Here is a 23,222-nt window from a genome sequence, read left to right on the forward strand (position 1 = left end):
GACATGATACTTGAGAGTTTTTTTAATTTGGGGGGGGGGGGGGGGGGGGGGGGGGGGGGGGGGGGTGGTAGGGGGATGTCACATTTATCGGAAAATATGCAACTCTCATATAGTAACATCAATAACTAGAACATATCTGTGTTTGGAAAGGTAAACGATACTACATGGTGTGAAGGAAGCTAGCACAAAACACAAATTATTTATCAGTTGGACATGAAAATCTGTAATAAATTAAATTAGAGCATGTCCGTGCCTCGCACAGGCTATAAAGCTAGTATTTATAAATGTACGGTCAAAACTCTTAAAAGTACATGAAAAAAGTCTAAGCAACTTTTATATCCTAACAGAGGATAGATGAGTGAACACCGAACCAAACCACCCTTTAAAGATCTTTGTCGTGATATATTTTAATATATTTCTTATTATAATATATATATATATATATATATATATACATATTATTATTTAACCATACCTTAATTTATAACATGTTTTAATAAATTTTTTATTTTATTCTCATTAATATATATTTTTCGGGTCAATTTTTAGTTAGTTTTTTGACATTCTTAACTATTAAAAACTTATTCAACACGTCCAATAAAAATAAATTAACCTAAACACGAGTATTAATTATTTAAAAATATATTTTAATTAATATATAGAATTTTTTGTACAAGAGATTTTTAGCAAGTTTTCAGATCATGTCTTACCATGTTAAATATATTTTATTTATAACAAAATAATAACATGCTGTATTTATATCTAAACATAAAATTTTAAAAATTCATCAAATTTTACATTATCTTAGCCAAAGATGCTCTTACTGATGTTATAAACCCGTGTTTTGCATTACTTTAAGCTAATAATATTAAAATGAAAAATTCAATCTTTGGTCGTTAATTTGTAATCCAGTAAAGTGAGTTATAAATCTCTTGTACCTGATAGATTAGAACCATTACTTTTTTATTTAAAATATTTTTAAAATACTTTCTGGATTCTGAGGTTTGAATCCTCATAACAAGGTATTAAAATTATATATATATAGGCAAGTGATCAAATACAAACCAACTATTAAATACAAACTAAAAACCAGTTTCCCTACCACTATTTATAACTACGGGTATCACTAATTTATACTGCACTAATCACTGTTTTTATACAGTATATAACAACGATTTTTATTATCAAAATTGAGATAATCTACTTACCTAAACTATTCATAATCGATTATAGATGATCAATTTCAGTCGTAGGAAGGTTCTTGACGGTAGGAAGCCGCATGAGAAGTTGTATGATGGTGTTAAGTATTCGTTAGTTTTGGTAAGTTATAATGGAAAGTGTATGTGACTATTGGTGATGGTAGACAATGGTGGCAAGTCATAAAAACGTCTGGTAATAATGGTAAGAGGTCCATTATTACGATTCGGGTGAAAATTATGATCATATACGTTGCATATATGTGTGTATATATATTTATATTCGCGAGATATGTTATATATAAATTAGTGATATGTTATGTACAAATTAGTGATTTTTGTAGTTAAAAAAAGTGATAAAAAACTGACCAGAAACTGGTTTTTAGTTTTTAAGCTAATTTGGTTTGTATTGGAGCAGTACTCTATATATATATATATATATATATATATATATATATATATATATATAGGCTCATCATCAAATGGAAACCACTGTTAAAATAAAAACTATAAACTAATATAAGTTAGTGATATTCTCAGTACAATTTAGTGATGTTCTCTTTAGGATTTAGTAATCTCCAGATCTGTTCACATTTTCGATTCAGATGGTGGTGACGGTGGTGGATATGGTGGAGGTGAAGGTGGAGATGGAGGAAGGATGATTGTAGCGGAGGTTTGGGCGGCTTGAAGTAAGGGGTTGTAGCGTTGCCGGAATAGTGGCGGCTCCGCCGCGTTTTGAAATGGAGCTGTGGTGGAGAAAGAAGTATGAACGAGGCTGAAGGAGGTTGAAGCAACGACCAAGATGGGGCTGGTGAAGATGGAGATGGAGATTGTGTTGTTATGGAGGTGGAGATGGAGGTGGTGGTTATGGAGGGGGCGGGCGGCATAGAGGTGGTGGTGATTGTGGAGGAGGCGACGACGGAGGTGGTGGCAATGGCGGATATGGAGGTGGGGTTGGTGAAGATGGAGGTGGGGTTGGTTAAGATGAAGGTGGAGATGAGGTTGTTTAAGAATTTTGTGGTATTTGCTTTAGGATTTAGTAATATTTCATCTTGGTTTTTAGTTTTTAGGATAATGAGGTTTCCATTGGAGTAATACTCCATATATATATATATATATATAATCAAATATAAAAAATCTAAATAAATATTAATTACAAAATCAAGAAAAAACCTTATTATATAACATCATTCTTTGTATGTCATCACTTACCCCCAATATTATAAGAGAAAACAAGTCCAACAATGTCCAAGTAAGTGTCTTATAAATACAATAAAAAATAGTGTCCTCGTGATTTAGGACATCTTTTCAAACTCCAACAACATGCCTTATAATTGTGCCTTGTTATTAAACTAAAAATTTATTTGAATCAGTATTGGAGGGAAATGAAAAGGTAAGAGGAGAGAGATGCATTGAAATGAATCAATGATGGGAAGTCAATATTTTATTGAGAAAATTGGTTTAGAGCAAGTCGAAGAGATGCCCTATATCATGTCCTAAGTTATAATTTAGGGCAATTGATGAAAAAACTTGATCCAACACTGTCATAGTGATGCCTTATATTACTAGGACAATCTCCACAAGCCCTATTTTTGGGGCACATCTCACCTTGCCCTATTCAATATTTTATTATAAATTCTCATCAACATTCTCTTTCTCTCTCTACTTTTATATTATGCTTTAATGATGAAAAAGAATCTTTAATAATAAAATATTAAACACAGTGTGAGAATAAGGCACATTGTTGGAGTTCAAGTTAGTAATGTATGTCCTAAATTACTAGGACATAATATTTTATATTATATATGGGGCTTGAACTAGGACACTCATGGACTTGCTCTTAGGACATAGTGCCTCAAAAGTGAGGCATTTGTTTGATGTCCTAGTGGTTTAAGGCACCACTAGGACATTATTGAAGCACATATTTCATCCGAATGCCTTAAATTTTAACTTAGAGCATCTCCAACAGTCTCTTAGTAGGCTCCTAAATATAATATAAATAATATTACTCTTAATAATATAGTACTGTAATTTTAAGAGTGTCAACTCCAACAATACTCTCTGTATCCTCCCGTTAATGTATATTTTATTCATATCTAAACCCACTATGTCAAAGATTCAAATTTATGTACCGGAGGGAATGAATTTCTTCTCATTAAAAGGAAGTTAAGAGCCACTACATGACTCCTATAATAGAGGAGATAGAAGAGGCTCTTTTTAAGAGCCACTAAGAGACTCTTGTAGCTCAATTTTTGATCATCCTCTCTCTCTCTCTCTCTCTCTCTCTATATATATATATATATATATATATATATATATATATTGAGTTAGAGCAAGTCCAATGCAATGTTATAAGTGGTGCCATTTCTATAATTTGAATCAAATGCTAAAAATCTCAACTCCAATGGGGTTCTATATTTGGATGCAAATATACATATATGCATCCTTGGTTCTAAATTTGAAACCATGGATGCATTTATGCATCCATGCCACATCATCAACTAACCATAATTGGTATGTATAGTGGTGAACTTTAAATAAAATTTAGGAGAGAGGGACTAAAGTTACTTAAATTTGGAATTATTTGGATGCAAAATGCATCTAGCATTGGAGTTGAAGTTCTATTTTAGCAATGTAAAACACTTTTTAGTGCTAAATTATAACAATAGCTATAGCTATTTTGCATTGGACTTGCTCTTACGAGCTTGTTTAGGAGTCATTTGAAAATTCTCTTAGGACATCAATTTAGGACATTGTTGGACTTGCTCTAACACCCACTCGTGTACTATCTCCGGCCCCACCCAATCCACTATGGATATACTAAAGACTCGCCGAGGCTCCTGGTGGCTCCATCCCTCATCCCACACAATGCAATCCAGGACCAATAAAGGCTCGTTGAGGCCAATCCAACCCATATATACATATATATATGTATATGTATATATAGGTCGCACGTTCTCTAAAGAGTGCGACCTATATATACATATACATATATATATATATATATATATATATACACACACACACACACACATAAAATTATCAAAAATAAGCAACTTATATAAACAATTACATAAAATCAAGAGGAAACCCTCTTACACAGGGACGGATGTACATGATAGGTTTTGGGGGCAATTGCCCCCACTGCTTTCAAAATTTTAATATATTTTATATTTTTATATTATGTTTTTACTTCTAATGACCCCATGATCAATGCATTCTATTCATACTCAGTTGATTGTGGATTCGTATCTGAGTAGTTCTGCTTAATATACTGCGTATTTCTTATCATAAACTTATATATTTATCTAATAAATTAACTCAAACCACTCTTGATTTAGTGAAAATTTGTCTCTAAAAAGAGTTTTTCTTTTTTGTGTTTTTTTTTGCCCCCACTTAACTGGATTTCTAGATCCGTCCCTGCTCTTACATGTCATCACGCCCTATATGTCATCACTCACCTCCAACATGACATCACCCACTCGGGTGCTATCTATTGTCTACTCAATCCCCTTCGGATATACCGAGACTCATCGAGGCTCCCACCAGCCTCATATAGAGGCTCCATCCTTGCTCTCCACTCAATCTATTTTGGGACCATCGAGGCTCATTAAAACACTCTCTAAACCTCAGATATGCTTTGGATACGCCCAAAAGTCCCTACTATTTCCATCCAGATCCCATTAAATCCTACCCGGCTCCTCCAAGATCCATCACCGGATCCCACAATGACCAAAATGAATGCTAAATAAAAGTTTGCAAAGTCGCATATGATGTGATAAGTAAAATTAATCAAATTTAATATTAATCAACTTGCCAATAGATTTTAAGTATACAAGCCTATTGCCTAATTTTTAATCGAATCAGGTTGGATTGGAACGGAACGATTTAAAAAAAAATAAAAATCAATGTTTAGTCCATTAAATTAGATTTATGTATTTTTAACACAATTATATGCGGGGTTTTAGAAATCGATTTGGATCGACCGAAATAGGGTTGATTTAGATCACAATTGCCGGATCGGACAATCCGTACATATCCCTAAAATGATAAATATTTATAGAAGTGGATAAAGTGTTCGACAAATCATTGAATGATTAGATTGGATTTTTAAGAGTACAAGATTATTATTAAAAACTTTATTCTAAAAAATATGATATTTTAATTATGCCTCAAATATCCAAGATTTGAACAAAATATAATCATTTTTTCAATAAATACCTCTGTATTTTTATTTTAAATTATCCACACTACACATAATACATAAAATTGTGAATCCAAAAGTTTTCAAACTAAAATGTACATTGCATCCAGACATGTCTTAATCATATCTGTTCTTATCTATAACTAAGGGCTGTAGTCAACCAAGATTTTAATGGATTACATATAATATATAGATTTTAATGGATTATATTTGATTTTGATTTTATGCGATTTTTAGATAAAATGTCGTAAAATTCATATAGAGTTTTTAGGATTTAAGCACGATGCATCAAAATCTCATTGATTCTGATCGGATTTAAAAAAAAAACTTTAAATACACTGAATAATCTCACAAAATCTATCATTTTATAAAGAACAAAAAAATCCATAATTAAAATTTGAATACCACCACATTTTAAATAAGTCAAATCGAATATACGCAGTTTTAAGCATAATTGAAGATCCTAAATGAATAACACCAGATTTTGTAGCATAATTTAAAATCCTAATTAAATACCTTAGGAATGTGATACATTTGTTTAAAATCTAAGTTGAACACATCAAGATTTCATAATTTTAAAAAATATTTTAAAATCTCAATTAAATACACCCCTAAATCTCAACTCCTCATATTGAAGTACTAAATTATGTGAATACAAAAATACATATCTTTAAACATATCTGTTGATATCTAGCTAAATCTTATAAGATGCCTTTAATTTCATGAGACCACAAGTAAGATTTCCAGAGAAAGGTTACAGATACATAATCAAAATACACAATAATATAACCAATCATTTTAGTATATTATCTTGCAACAAGTTCTTGATAAAACAATAGGAGTCATGTCAACAAACTCCTCAATTTCTCTCATGAACATTCTAACAATTTTTCTTCTTCTTACAACATGCATGTCGAAGAAGCACATCAAAATAGATATTACTGACCGTCTTCCGAGTGGCAATCCTTCCTTGCGTCTTCATTGCAAATCCAAGGATGATGATTTAGGATTCCACACTCTAGGTTTAAATCAAGTTTATGAATGGAGATTTAATATGAATTTTTGGTTAACTACACTATATTGGTGTAATTTCTGGTGGGATGGAAAATATGCACAGTTTAATGTTTTCGATGATAAAATCTGGGGTACGGTAGGTGAAAAAAATGTATATTCTTATGTAGTTAGACCTGATGGTTTCTACCTAAGGATATGTGATTTCGACACTCATACCTTTGTGTGGAAACATGTGAACAATTGGGGAAATTGATGAATGCATAACGTTTTCTTTACATAAGTTTAATCAATTGTTTATCTTGAAAAATACTGTGAGAACAAAAAGTTCGGTATCGGGGTGCCTATCATGTTTTTAACCATACTAGTGTCAATACTATTACACTTCATGCTAATTAGCTTATTAGTCACTTTGCTAATTATTTATAACAGTAAGTGATAATTTTTTAAATATATTTAATTATATAAACATAATATTGTTCTCATATTTTATAAAATTAAAAATTTATGAGCATAATTACTTAATAATTAAATATTCTTCATCATAATAAACATAATAATAATTAGCAAAACAAAGCATAACGAGCAAGTTAATCGCACTATTAAGTCTAAAATTACCTAAATTATAATTTTTGTTCTTTCCAATATACTGGGCAAATATATATGCAATCTCAATTACAACCGTCACAACATAAAAAGCAACTACTTTCGGTTGTCATTGCAACTTGTAACAGTATGTTTGAAAACATTATTATTTTTTACAAATTTCTCCAAGTTTATTAATCAAAAATTATTATATTATTTTTAACCAATTAGAATATAGTATTTAAATTTAAATATGATTTTGTCAGGACATTTTGTTTACTTAATTTGTTCGGGATCGTTAACCAACATCATTAATCATAATACATTTTAAAAAATAAATTTTTTATCAGTATTAAGTGTAATCTTTAATATTTTTAATATGAATTTTTTAATTAAGAAAAGAATATTTCAAATTTAAATATTTTATATTCTAAAGAATATTTAATATATGCAATGCATTATATAACATATACGTTACAAATTCACATTTATGTAATATCAAAAAAGAATATTCACAACCAATCAATAATACATCACTTAACAAATACTCCCTCTGTCCCCTCCAATTCTTATCATTTGGAGGGGAGTGTTCGACACGCATTTTAAGACTCATGAAAAATATGGTTCTATAACTTATTTTTAAAATTTTCTTTTTCTGAATAAAAGTTTAATGTTTAAATTTTTATTCAGAAAAGGAAAATTTTAAAAATAAGTTATGAAACTATATTTTTATGAGTCTTAAAATACATATGAACTGCACATCTCAGTATCAATAAAGATATACACAAGATTGAATTGAATTTGTAAAGATTTGTGCGCATGAGAGGTAAAGTGATTGAAAAAAGGGTCAAAATCTCTACCTAACCTATACATGAAACTAATCACCCAATAAGAGCATTCACATTGGCTTTTTCATACTTTTTTTTTGAAAGGCTTTTTCATACTTTTGATATCCTTATAATTTAAAAAAATTCTAAACTTTTTAGCAAAATTATTGCTCCATCCCAAATTCTAAAATAGAGTTTAGTTTTAGGGACAAAAACTAAAACCTCATGTTTAATGACTCACTATACATCCCCATTTCTTTTCCTTTCATTTTTTAATTGTACTTTTAGATATAATTGATTAGATAATAAATGAAAGAGAGAGAAAGAAATAATATAAAAAGAATACAGGGATGACGACGGGTCGGATCGGGTCAGATTTCATGAGATTCAGAACCGATCCATTATATTTCGGGTCGGTTCGGGTCTGGGTATTTAAAATAAAGATCCAAATACGATCCGTAGGGTTTTTTCGGGGTTCGGTTTGGGTTCGAGTTTAATTCGGATTAATTTTGAATATTTAATAAAATAAAATAAAAAATAAAAAAATATATACATATAAAAAAATATGATGATTGATATTTTTTTTTTAAAATTAAGGAATATAAAAAAGGGACTTCACATGTATCATGTAGTACAATAAACACGTGAAACATGCTAATTTAATTGTTTACAATCATTCAATTTATCATTTATTATTTAATGTAGAATAATTAAGAAAAATTCAATTGGTGAAATGAATGTAAATTCTATATCGTGCATGTAAAATTAAGTAAAATGTTAATATACATAACTAATAATTCATAATATTTTAACACGCACACACTATACATTTAGAAACTATCTCTCACGCGCACACACACACTCAAATATAATATTTTGTATCGGGTTTTTATCGGATTTCGGGTTCGGATCGAGTTTCGGGTGTCTCAGTTCAGAATACTTACGATCCAGATTTATATCCAAACCATTTCGGGTCTAAAAATAAAATCCATATCTAGATCCAGATAAAAAAACAGGTTCGGGTATATTCAATCGATTCGGAGCGAGTCGGGTATCCATCGGGCCGGCCAATGCTGAAGATATTTAAATTTATGGAGATAATTTTAAAGAAATATTAAATTTAGCATGAATAGAGGGATAGGGATGGAGAATGGGGCATCCATTCACCCAATGTGAACACTGCAAGGAAGTAATTGATTTCTAGTTTAATGGTTCGTCTCAAACTTTATGTACGCCGTAAGAAACTTAGAGCATTTCTGATAGATTCTTGGATCTTAAATTGAAATTTGAAGAAGATGATATTTTTACTTGCTCTAATAGGCTCATAGTTGCTCTTAAATTTATTAAATTTCTCCACTCTCTCACAAAGTAAGGAGTGAACATAAGAAATATTGTTGGGTTGAACTCATTTTAAATTACTAAAAGCTCATAATTTATATTATATTTTAAAGTGGTTCAAGAGATTATTAGAGATGTTCTTAAGTGGTTTTTTTTAGAGATAAGCCGAAAAGATAAGACAAACAGGACGTTCTGATTGATATAAATAAGTGGCACAAAACTACCAGGAGGAAAAAAGCTTATTCATCTCCTCTAAGCCTGAGAGCTGCCATGGCCATTATCAACTCCAACTTGTACTCTTTGCCCTTTAGATCTCCTGTTGCTTCTGCTTCCAGAGGTACTTTATCTTTTTAACTTCCTCCCATCACTTTATATATGCACACACACTTATGTTTCAGTGTGTGCGCACTGTTTTGTTTGTGTATTATCTTCATTCATGCACAACTATTTGTTATTTATGATGGGTTTTAGATGCAAACACAAACCCAAAATCAGTTAAGCTAAGAGATGACTGGAGGACAAAATCTAGGCCAATTCCTCCTGGTGGGACCTACCCTGCTAAAGATCATTGCAGGTTTACATTGTTAATTAGTACTTTTTTTTGTAGCTTAAATTGGATATGATAATATTTTTGGTTGATTAGAGTGTTGATTTGGTGGCAGTCAATGCGGGTTATGTGATACTTACTATATTGCTCATGTGAAGAATGCTTGCGCTTTCTTGGGTGATGGCATGTCTAGAATTGAAGTAAGTATTTCTGTCTGTTTTTCGGTTCAACAATTTTAAATACTATTTGTTGCGTGTTTATGTACTGCGTTATCCAATTCGTGGGCAGTTATCTTGATACGGTTTATAATAGTAGTTGCAGTTACTAGGGTCGGAAAAAGTTGCAATAAGAGGATGAATAGTTTTGTAATAGTATTGGTAGAGAACTAAAACAAGATTCATTGATGTTGGCAGCATAATCACATCATATATGTGTGTGCTCTAGGGTCCTATGTGTGGGTAGTCATGGGGAGACATTCTTTTTGTTTGTTGCAGGGACTGGAGCCTGTAGTCCATGGCCGAGGAAGAAAAGATGATTCATTAGATGAGACGTACTTGGGTGTCTACGAAGAACTTCTTTATGCTCGCAAAATTAAGCCCGTAGAAGGTGAATTCCTAAAGCTCACAAGTTTGACTAATGAAAATACTACATTTATTGGCAGTACGCTTGTCACAAACACTTGTCCTACATCAACCTTTAATAACAACATGAAAGTATTTGCTTATATTTGAAAGGAAAAAAGTTGAGATTTAGTTATGGTATTGTGAATGCAGAGTTAAAAGATGATAGGTGATATTCATGCCAGTGAACAGTAATTCGACATGAAATGTTGTAGCCGCGCGCGGGGGGGGGGGGGGGGGGGGTGGTACTTGCTGATTTTCGTTTAGGAAATGTTAAAACATGATTTTTAGCACTCCCACTCAGTCTCTCCCTTTCTATTTCTTTGTTGAGTTCTATGTGACTTCAGAACAGTTCTTTGTAAACAGACTGTGGTCACTTCTTTATCAGAGGTTGATTCTATGAAGAGATCTCTTTATCAGAGGTCGATTCTATGAACAGATCGAAGAGTATATTCTGATTTGCCTGCACTTGTTGTCATCTCTCTCTCTCTCTCTCTCTCTCTCTCTCTGTGTGTGTGTGTGTGTGTCTGTGTCTGTGTGTTGAACAACATACTATTGGAACTACAGAAATTTACCAAGCTTGAAGTTCTCCTTTTGTTTTATCATTCATGTGAACAAATTAGCATCAGTGCTTGAGAATTAATAGAATATTGAACAATTTACATTTAAGGAATTCCCCGAGAGGTGTGCTGCTGAATTTTGTAGTACTTGGCTTGATTTTGGATTTGTTGAAGTCCAGTGTGATGACTGGATACCAGGTAGTTCAGACTGAAACCAAATGAAATTTAGTGACCGAAATTGAGATTATTTTCAAATGCCACAATTCTTTGCTCTGATGTATTGCAGTTATAGCAACTAGCATTAATGGGGGTGGCCGTTAAACTAATATTTATCATGCAATAATTTAATTTATTTTTTTGGAAAGCCTTGTAGTCATCAAACCATCTTTGACCTTAAGAATTGTTTGTACATTAGACTGTTCTCATTAAGTCATGTTTCGGCACGTTTGTGCACACATGTCAATATTTTACTTTGTTGAACATTTACAACATCTTTGTACTAGATAACTGGCATCATTATAGTTTCACAGTGCTGCTTTTTTTTTCCCCCCTGTAACGTTCAACTGATGTTTCTTGATTATACAATAATGATTTCAAAATTTTCATATTAGGAGCTCAGTGGACAGGCATAGTGACAACAATTGCAATTGAAATGCTTAAATCAGGCATGGTGGAAGCTGTCATATGTGTACAGAGGTAAGACACATTTTTGTAATAGTACATAAAATAGTCTTTCCTTTCATCGATCTAATAGAAGAATCAGTAAGATAATGGCTAGTAAGTTTCCTAGCCATTATCTTACTGATTCTTTTAGTCCATGGACTGTTTCTACACTGCTTTGTTATTGACCATGTAATTTTAATTAGTCCAGTGACCCAGACGATAGATTTGCTCCAAGACCTGTTTTAGCAAGGTTTGCAACTGGTCTTTTACTGATTTTACTGTCCTTCAAGTTGCTTATCCAACTAACAGCAGTTCATTCCTTTTACTCTCTACTTTTCCACAATCTTGTATTAATAGGACACCAGAGGAAGTTCTTGCAGCTAAAGGTGTTAAACCAACACTGTCTCCTAACCTTAACACCCTTGCTCTAGTTGAGGTGCTTTTTATTATTTTCCTTATCAGTAGCTCTCCTCATTTTTTTGCCAAACTATGCATATATATGAAGTAACTTTTTTCACTCTTCTGCTATGAACTCTTAATGCAGTAAATTCAATTAAGTTTAAAAGTGTCAATGGCTCAATGCAGCACAATGTCCTTCATCCTTAACTAGTATGGTTCATCTGTGAAAACTAAATCCCTTGTGAATATGTAAAACTTGACGGGAAAAAAGAATACTAGAAGCCTACGAAACTAACCGATTAGGATAAACATAGAAATAACTAAACATGACAAATAAGTATAAGTATAGCACCATATGCTTGTCAAAATTCCCATGCCTAGCCTAAGTGGATTCAGTTCAGATGCTAAACCAAAGCACACAGACAGATATCCCTTTAAGGTTGCAAATTTAAATGTTCCAATTTCTAGGGATTTTCAGTATTCCATCATCCATGTTCTGTTTGCTTATTAAAGGATGATTATGTTAAAAACAAGTGGTTAGAAACCATTTTAAGTTGGTTTGTTGGGACTGCACGGCCAGTTGTTTCATTTGTTGCAGTTTGTAGCTTTGATTTTGTTCTGCTCTGAGAGGGGTTTTCACCACATGTTTGAACACTCAAAACGGTTAAGGATGAATGAAAAATGTTTCATGTACACACCTCGAAAGTGGAAATAAGCCTGTCCTACATTGCAGGAGAAAAGAACTTTAAGATTTTTATAGCATTTCAGCCTTGGAGTGTGTAACCTGCTATGGTTTATATCCTATTTTATCCTCATGATTATTGTACATTTCTGTACATAAACCAGCATGAATTACATTTCTTGCTCCAGCTGGTATGAAACTACAAATAACATATCAGGGGCGGAGAAAGAGAGAAGGAGAAAAGAAAGTATTATTACAACTACTGATGAATCACATGACTATATCAATATATGCAATCAAATTGAGAAATGCTTCATGAGATTTTCGACGTACACACTGCTTTGATGTTAAATTGTATAATGGTTGGAGAATGTAAAAAAGCTTTGGAATGGGTCTTTATTAATTTTCTGCTTTTGAGGTTTGAGGTTTAAGGGATTGGGGGATGTAACTGCTATACTCTTTAGTCATTTCTAATATCTCAACGGCTTCTTGAAAATTCTTAAATTTGTGTTTAGTGTTTGTTGTGTATGATATTCCTACTTTCCTGAATCATATTTCTGATATTTTTTTGTTTACTTAAAAATAATAGGGCATCATTTAGAAAAGATTATAGGAAACCAAGATGCCAATTTGACTCGTTTGTAACTTTGTATATAAAGAACTTCTGATATGTCGCAAATCTTTTTGATATCTATCTGTTTAATGCAATATTGGTTTGCCATTTAAAATTTCCTTGTTTTATAATCACCAGGCAGCAGGTGTTAAACGTCTTCTTTTTTGTGGTGTCGGGTGCCAGGTGCAAGGTATGTTATGCTGTGGCCCAGTTTTTTGGTTTAAAAATGTCCTTCGTTGTGACCTGTAATATTGTAATGCAGAGTACTTTAATTGAAATGCAGCACTAAGGTCGGTCGAGCAACATCTAAATTTGGAGAAGCTATACGTGCTGGGCACCAATTGTGGTAATTATAACTTTTTGTTTACTGTCTTATATACTTTTCTTGGGAGATGATAGGCGATAGCATGTTGAAAAACTCATTTTAGCAAAAGAATGATCAATGTGTGATATCTATAATATGGTTTGTCAAAATATTGACCCCTTGTATATATGTACTTACAGTGCAATAAAGAATCAACTAAACCATAGTTGCCACAAGATCAATAAGAATAGTAGAATACTACACTTAGATTAAATTTAGCCAAATTAGGTTGATCCTGGCGTTTGGTGGCCTAGCGCCTAGGAGCGACTAAAGAAAGATGGGCCCTTTAAAAAATAATAATTAAATTGTTAAAAAGGAAAATTCAGAAATGATGAAAAATGATTGCATTTTTTCCAATTATATGTATATATGAAACATTATTAATAATGGTATTGACAATTCGACATCAATTATCACTGACATAAGTTTGTCAGTGCATAATATTGTGTTATCATAGGGAAGTTAAATGACACACTAAAATCAAATATCTCAAATACAGATATGAGACCATCAGTCTAATGTTAACAATACTAACAATTATTTGGATAACAAAATTTCTGATGGAAAAAATGTCAAATTATGAATATATATAGTATTAGTTTCCAAAATTTTGGGGCCCAGGCGGTCTGCTTCCCTGACCTGCCTCCAGGACCAGCAATAACACACTTCTAAAATTTGGTAATAGCTAGATGTGGCATGGTATTTATGTTTGTCTTAAAATATATCGAGTCAGATAATGGCGGGAGTAGATTTTTACTTTCTTTTTATTGTTAGTGGATAATGGAAAGCGAGAAGGGCTGGATAAGTTTCTAAAGGCTGCTAGTAGTGAGCCAGAATCAGTTCTTCACTATGAGTTTATGCAAGATTACAAGGTCTGTACAGGTCTTACATTATAAAATTCTTTACTGCAACTATACTGTGTCGTGTAGGATGATAATATGTATAAAAGTGTATCTGCATAAACAGACTTCAATGATTAAATTGCAGATCATGTTAGCACCACTTAAACACTTATTGTTGCAATCATGCCCCCTTTTTTTTTTTTTCTTTTCTTTTATCAATGTTATACTAAACTATGCTTTCTGTTTTAGTTCTCCATTCATTGTGGTGCAAAGGACATGAGATGATTTTAAATTAGAATTCTACTCTTAAATTGGAATACTGTATTTCAGTAGAGTAAACTGTTGCGTTGTCTCTTGCTAATTAGCTATTCAATGCTTGTATAGGTTCACTTAAAGCATTTGGATGGCCATATTGAAGAGGTAGCAGTATTCTATATTGTATCTTCTGATTGTTTTTATAGATTGCTTCTCCATTGAAAGTTAAACTTAACTAAAACAGGTCCCCTATTTCTGCCTGCCAGCAAATGAGTTGGTTGACGTTATTGCCCCATCTTGCTATAGGTAAATTTAGATCTTAATACCCATTTCATCTAATATCTTCACTGTTTCTTAGACGAGTTGTTTATCAATAGTTTTATTGTTTTTGTTGTTCACATTGGATGCAACAGGTGTGACCACGAAAGATGCGGTAAAAAGGTCACATTAATGCATAGTTTCTCTAAAGCTCTGTAACATAAAAATCAGAAAAAAAGGAGGAATGAGAAATGAGAGGATTTTCCAAAATATTCACAAGATTTAGGTTAAGATATTGAAATATGAAGAGAGCAATTTGTACCAGATCAGAACATCACTGTCAAAGAATCCATGGACCACAGTCCTTAAATCTAAAGACTCCTCTTAGTGGAAGCAATAAATTGTGAGTCTGTGACCAGGTTAAACATTATAAATCTAACATATTGTTGATAGAGGTGTACATGGTTCAAGAACCTGAATTACAGTGCGGTTCTCAAACTGAAACTAAAAAAAAACCATGAGCGGTTCTCCAATATATAAGAAGTTAAGAACCAACTCTTCCTAGAACTATGTTTCTGGTTTGATTCGAACCTTTGTGGTTCTTAAACACGGATCTGGTCATAAATACTCATCCGATGTGGATAGAATAAAATTAACACGACTCTAGACCCTTTTATTAACCTGAAACTCTACACCAGAATCATAATCTTTTTGTGCAGATCGTACAAGCCATGATTAAAGTAGGTATATAAAGTCAATGAGACTACTCTTGTGAGACGGATGGAGTAATAAAAAATAAAAAAAAGAGATATGTTTCGATAAGCACGCATTGTAGTATATGCATACTACATTTATACATTCGAAGTCAAAATATGGGTAGTAAAGGAAGATGGATGGGTTTAAATATGTTACACTGGTTAATTAGTTGTTTATATTTAAAAAAATTATGCACACAGGCTATGTCATAATTATCTCATGCTTCTTTAAATGACTCCGATTATTATATTTTATTTTGTTTTGATTCTTATTGTTGTTGTTTTGCAGCTGTTTTGACTACACAAACGCATTAGCGGTGAGTCCCCATGTTTTGCATCTAGCATTGACTACCGGGCCGGGAAGTCTTTTTATCTTCTTTTCATCTCATCTTTTGTATTGACTTGTGGAATAATGTTCATTGATCATACCCATTGGAAAAAGATCGCTTAAAGAAATTGAAATCAAGTAATATAATTATTATCACTATTTTGTATATATAGTTCTATATTATATGAATCAGGGTGTGAGGATAGGGATACACATATACCACCAGACTATCCTTTCATCATATGTCTTTTTCTTTTGCTGTTAAGTATTTAGTGCTTGGTCGTAGCCGTAGTTTCATCAACTTGCTATACTTTTCAAAAAACATGTGACAGTTCTTTATTATAGGTTAGAAGTAGGCTGAGTGGATGACAATACAGTGAACTGTGAAAGTCAGAATATCTTAAATAACTTTTTTTTTTTTTTTTCATTTATTCTAAATGTACCAAGGGAAAGTGGAGTCTCTGCTGTTTAGGACAGTCGATCCAATGGACTGATAACTGAAACTGGAATTGTGGTTAGCCTGACTGGTACATTACTAGGGAAAACTTTATTAACAACTTGATTTCTTGTGAAGTTTATAAAGTTAAAATTTGAAAGCTGAATTAATTAACTTATTCTTCTAGATCTTTACTACCTTTTTTCTTATATGAATAAATAACTAGAAAGGGAAATGGTTTCTACATATCAGAGATGTATGCATGTTGGGTATAGGGTTTAAATGTTCACAAATTAAGAAAATTTATAGTCTAGGTAGAAAACATGTTGACTGCCTTTGAAATTATTTAAACATCAATTAATCATTTGGAAGAATCATAATCTACTGTGCCTATTAAATATCTAAAATCAAAAAAGGAAGAAGAAAAAGTAACCTTTTCTTTGAACTTGATTGTGGATACTCCTAAGATACATGCTTTGTTGAAGACTTTTCCAGGATTTGGTAGTGGGTTATATGGGTGTACCCAAGTATGCTGGAGTTAGCATGCCACGACATCCACAATATGTTACTGTAAGGTCAAGTTTCTGCTGTTTTCTACTAAATTTCAAATCTGCATGTGATTATAAGATTTCATTTTGCTTTTTGCAGTTTTATAAAGTTTATATTTAACTAGACTGGTAGAATATGTTGACATTCTCTTTTACTTCAACAGAAATGAACGTGGAAGAGAAATGCTCAATCTGGTGAAAAACCTTCTTGAGATTACTCCAACAGTTAGTAGTGTAAGCTTTCCACTCTATCATCCATCTACACTGTCCCTACACATGCTAGAAAAATTATATAACTCAGACTACATGTTTACAATTTCAGGGTGATCGTCGTCCATTTGTTATGGAGACCGTAAAGGCAGATGATAAGGCTAAGTTGGGTATGAATATTTGTTCTGTTTACAGGAGAAAAAACAAAATATTTGCATGTAATATTTGTAGAGTCCAATTACTACAAATTTACTTGTGAAATGGGAACTATAACTTTTCCACTTCAGAAAAGTTTTCTGCTTTAAGTGAAGTCCTACCCTGGTTATTAGGATTTGATTGATATTTTTTAAACTTGTACAAGCATTGTATGCTTTATATTGTTTATGCAGCATGTACATTACATATCTAAAAGATACTAATATATGTATTAAATTAAAAAAAATGTTTTGCCCATTTCAAAATATTGTTTGGTGTATAAAGTAGACATTGGATCGATAACTTTTTGTATGTACTCTGTTAATGTTTTCAAGTGTTTTTCTTCTCAGGGAAGGGTCCTGCGGAGCCTGCCCCAAAATTTGTAGGAAATATAATAGCATTTTTGCTAAACCTGGTAATCTTGTTATAATATATTTAATGGTAATTGCAATTTAAATTGTACCTAATAGTAATTCATAATGATCTGAATTTTCAGGTTGGTCCAAAAGGTCTGGAATTTGCCCGCTATTCATTGGATTATCATACTATCAGGAATTATCTGTATGTAAATCGTGTGTGGGGTAAACAAAGGTAAGCTTCAATAGGACCTTATCTTAGTGATTTGCTTGATGTTCGTGTCTTACTTTTAAGATCTGATGCTTCGGTTAATGCAGAGCCGAGAAGCACATGCCATCGTATGCAAAGAAACTTGTAGCTATGTATAATCAGAATGATGAAATTGATCAGATGCTTTCTTCCAAATAGGTACTTTAGAATAAAGGAACTGCATGTTTCCTTTTGGTGATGTTTTGAACCTGCTTTGTGCTATCTAGTAGAGGTGTGATATACATGTGCTCGTATTTTTGTATCAGGTCAGAATTATAATATTTTTTTTTACCTTGCGCAGGGAATTTAAAATCCTGATGAAAATGTCTAGTATGAATGCTCAAAACTGTTATAAATATTGATGACCAGAACAGGTCATACAGTTCCGCGCAGGAAACCAGATTCATAGTTGCAGCGCTGAAATATAGTTCAACAAAAATTGTATTCAGGATCCAAGAATTGCCATCCGTATAGTTAAATTCTTCATGTAGCTCCTTTCTTGGCAATAATTTGCTACTATTACTGGTTTCAGCGTTATGGACATCGTTTATCAAGCGATATTGAAGCTGTTCAGCATGGAATATAATGAGTATTAGTCATGATTCAAACATGAAAATTAGTCTCTATCGTCGTCATATCTTAAACAGATTTTCATCCATGTGCACACACTAACAACCGGTTTTTAGATAGGTGGCGGATTTCCATTCACTACAATCTAGTTATTAATGACATCTCTGTATGCATCCAAATGTACACCAATACAATTTCACCAGCCGTTCACGCTAGAAATCTTAAATATCTTAAATAGTTATATTAACAGGACAAGATATATATTTTATTTCAATAATATTAGACTTTACGATCCCACAACTCACAAGCATCTAAAAGATAACGAAAGAAACTCCCTTTTTGCCACAATTTTCCAGCTCTGCTTCCATTTGAGAAAATGTATTAATGGCGTAAATCAATTTGTTATGATTCTGTCAATCTTAAATTGAAGTTAATCCATAACAAATATCCTAAAAAACAATCAATATTATAGATTGGTAAAAACCAATGTCATCGATATTAATGTTTTGATCTTTAGCTAAAATTCAGCCGCAATCAATTTCATCCGACTATATACATGGATTCGGTGCTTATATAAACATGAAGGGTACGTCTCAACCATTCTGACACGTAAACTGAGCACATAGTAGACACTTGACGAGCACGTCAGTGAGCAGAACGGTCATGTCAACAAAGTTGTCAGTTTCTTTCTTGACTTACATTTTCATAATTTTAATTTTCTCTTCGACATGTTTTTCGAAACTACACGTCGAGATCACCAACGCTCTTTCGCAAGACGTACCTCCCTTGCAGCTTCACTGCCGATCCAAGGATGACGATATGGGCTACCATAACCTCTCTGTGAATGAGTTGTATGCATGGAAGTTTAATATGAATTTTTGGGGAACGACTCTATTTTATTGTGACTTTTGGTGGGGTGAAAAACATGCAGCTTTCAAGGTTTTCGATATCGATATTCAGTTGGAGGTAGCAGATGGTCTTGATCATTTCGCTTATGAAGCTCGAACAGATGGCTTCTTTTTTTATGGACAAGAACCCCTCACCAAGAGCTATTATTGGCAACTAGTGAAGACATGGGAAAATTAAACTAGAAAGGGTTCCAGAAAAGATATTCGAAAAAATTTAAAATGTTGATGTGTTATTTTGTTATCGATTACTGTTTGTCTACTTATATTCAAATACTAAATTTTAGATATTTAGTTTGTTTTAACTGTTATAATCTCTATTATGCAAGGCTTAATCAATCAACATAAGCTACACTTGTAAAATTATGTGTTTAGCATCATGCACATATACAGAAAAAATTGATAGTATAATTATAATGGTTCTGTATATGTATATTTATTTCACTAATTAAAAAAATTACATGTATTTTTGAGGAGTTATTTTGATATACTTCAGATTGTTCCAAAATAAAGATGTTAGGATTCCTAAAAAAATCTCAAAAATCCAAATTTGATATGCCAAATTATCCTTGATTACTCCCTTTTTCTTTGATAAGCTTTGTTTACGTCATTACCTAAACATGTCATAGTATTTTTTGAAAGTTATTCTTAGTGCACGTTCATTAAGATATAGTCAATAATGATTGACAATTTTATATGAATATTGCACTTCAACAAATTTCAATAATTATTATCTATATTATTTTTATCGTTAATTTTAGCTAATATCATATAAACTATTTTACCGATCTATGTCATAAACAACAAGGATACTTATAGTATCAATTTAGTTAGTGTTATATACAAGTTAGTTAATGATTGACAATTTTATATGAATATTGCAGTTCAACAAATCTCAATAATTATTATTAATATTATTTTCACCGTTAATTTTAGCTAATACCATATAAACTACTTTACCGATCTATGTCATAAACGACAAGTATACTTAAGTATCAATTTAGTTAGTGTTATATACAAATTCTTTCGATTTCAATATACGCTTAAAATAATAATTTTTTTAATCTTGATAAAAAATGATGCTAATTTCTGATTCAAACAATATTTATGCGGGAAAATGCTAGGTGGAGCAAAAGGTATTCTCATTTTTTTTCCAAATCCAACTGGTAATCTTTTTTTTTTTTTTTTTTTTTTTAACGTAGGAATCCGCAGCCGCTACCTTTCAGGTGCGCACTGGGTAAACCCACGAGCTCACGCAATAGCCTGCAAACTACGTATTCTTGATGTATGCATATTAATAATAATAGGGTTAATAATCAAGTGAGTCACAAGAGTGGGCTCAAAATATCAAGTTGGTCACTGAACTCAAAACGGTGTCAAATTGATCACTCAAGTCAAGTTATATGTATCTGTAAATATAAGTTGAAGGGGTAAATATATTATTTATAGAGGTTTACATATTATTTTTGAATGTTACCAGAACTAAGTATAAGATCATGACTTCTGATATTTATGGTAATATATTCAGATTTATCAAGTTTATTTATTATATATTTATAATTAAAATAAAGAAAATAACTATATAATAAAAAATAAATAGTAAATAAACTTGATAAAATCTAAATATATTTTCATAAATACGAGAAGTCATAATCTTGTATTTAGTTGTGGTAACATTCAAAAATAATATTTAAACCTCTATAAATAATATCTTTACTCTTTGAATTCATATTTACAGATACATATAACTAACTTGAGTGACCAATTTGAGACCGTTTTGAGTTCGGTGACCAACTTGATATATCAAGCCCAATTTGGTGACTCACTTGATTATTAACCCAATAATAATATGCATATCAATCATCCAACTAAAATTAGCCATTTGTCTATTTTACTGATATTTTTATAACTATATTTCTTCCCATGCTTATAAAGAAAAAAAAAATGGTACGTATTCCGAAAAATATCTTAATTTTTTTCCCAAATAACTGTCTAACTCTGATTGGCGGTCTATACTCCAATAATAATGAGACCTCTTTATATATGTATCAGTCATCCGATCACAATTTTTCATATGTCTTGATAAAAAAGTTTGAATTTTTTTTTTTGGTTACCAGTATTATCCTGAGAAAAAAAAAGAAAAATCTATTTTACTTTCCTGAAAATGTTTCCCAGATCTGACGAATGAAATTACTCTTTTTTCGCCGGAATTCAGATGGTCGTTTGACTTTTTCTGAATCTAATTTGACGCCTCTTTTTTGTCTTTGAATTAATTTGACTTTTGGAGATTAAAAAAAAATTGACTTTTGAAATATGTCAATTAATCGATCAAAATTCTAGGAGTTCCTAAATCAACACACATCAAGATTATAGGAATTTCCAAATTAACGTATAATAAACTAATATTGTCCACAAATCTCACTCAATCAAAGCCATATTTAATCTCATCATTATTATCACAAATCTCACTCTATCATATCCCAGTTTATTTCATTTCTGCAAGCTCATTCATTCTTCCTCTTTACTTACTATATTAACTTTAATACATAACTCAATATGTATAGAAAAACAATTTTCTTCAAAATTTTAAAATTTGATAAAAAATATCCATCATAAGCTTTAGTAAATAATAAATAATAAATTGTAAATACAACACATGAAAGTATTTCTCTAAGGACCATATATACATCAAATCAAAAACATGACAGTAAAGGGAATAATATTTTTTACGTAAAATTTAAGATCACATATACATGTAACCAAATTTTAATATGGTAAACAATTTGCTAGCTATAAATACATGCATGAAGGGTGCCCTAGAACAAACTGCGGATTTGAACAGAGTAGAATCATGGCCAAGTCCTCAGTTTCTGTCTTTGCTTACATTCTCATAACTGTTCTTCTCTCCAGAACATGTTTTGCAGACCTGCATGTTGATATTTTCAACCGTCTTCCCGGTAACGGACCTCCCTTGGGGGTTCACTGCAAGTCAGGAGACGATGATCTGGGGCACCAAAGCCTAGGGTTAGATCAAATGTATACTTGGAGTTTTCTCGAAAATTTCTGGGGAAGTACTCTATTTTGGTGCAATTTTTGGTGGGAGGGAAAATATGCAGGGTTTCATGTATTCGATGAAAATATGATAAGGGATGTGATACATGGTCTTACTAATTTTGTTTACGAAGTTAGGCCTGATGGCTTCTATTTCTATGTACAAGACCCTATCACTCATGATTATCAGTGGCAGCTGGTGCATAAGTGGCAATATTAAGCCTTTGGTTATTTTTCTTTTAATTATATAGCTTAGTGTAATCATATTTTTTTCTTTGGTATTATTAATAAATATGTTATATACGCAATGGGGAAAGCTGCGATGGAGGACAGATTTTGATTTACCAACTTCAACTGTTCTATTTTTCTTGACTTGTGAAGAAACGTTGTAATTAGGTTGCTTAATGCATTTATAAATCTGGGGATATCAAAGCACGTACTGTGAAAATATGCAAGAAAATTGAACTAATTGGAAACTTACCTTTTTTAGCATACTGCTGGGCAAGGATATAGAAATTCGGTATTTATAAGTCCAAGAAATCCCAAACGTAACCTGTATAAACAGGTTTGAAGAGTGTGAATGAATCTTGAAAATAACAGAATGAAATTTGAACTATATTAATTTTTGAATTTATACTTTCTTTTGTCTTATTT

At 31.9% G+C, this 23,222-nt stretch overlaps 1 protein-coding gene across 1 annotated transcript; it reads left to right on the forward strand.

Moving 5' to 3' along the window:
• The first annotated feature begins 9,330 nt into the window (after positions 1 to 9,330).
• Positions 9,331 to 18,658, forward strand: LOC108205153 (7-hydroxymethyl chlorophyll a reductase, chloroplastic). Its single transcript, XM_017374969.2, has 20 exons — positions 9,331 to 9,498; positions 9,633 to 9,735; positions 9,824 to 9,908; positions 10,203 to 10,314; positions 11,500 to 11,584; positions 11,760 to 11,801; positions 11,909 to 11,987; positions 13,384 to 13,435; positions 13,529 to 13,591; positions 14,384 to 14,481; positions 14,836 to 14,871; positions 14,951 to 15,012; positions 16,009 to 16,036; positions 16,979 to 17,058; positions 17,196 to 17,265; positions 17,354 to 17,411; positions 17,787 to 17,851; positions 17,933 to 18,027; positions 18,111 to 18,201; positions 18,344 to 18,658. The coding sequence occupies exons 1-19, from the start codon at positions 9,432 to 9,434 to the stop codon at positions 18,199 to 18,201; spliced, it is 1,371 nt and encodes a 456-aa protein (XP_017230458.1). The 5' UTR covers positions 9,331 to 9,431; the 3' UTR covers positions 18,344 to 18,658.
• Positions 18,659 to 23,222: the final 4,564 nt, after the last annotated feature.

Source organism: Daucus carota, chromosome 1, assembly GCF_001625215.2.
Source record: "Daucus carota subsp. sativus chromosome 1, DH1 v3.0, whole genome shotgun sequence".
Taxonomy (NCBI): Eukaryota; Viridiplantae; Streptophyta; class Magnoliopsida; order Apiales; family Apiaceae; genus Daucus; species Daucus carota.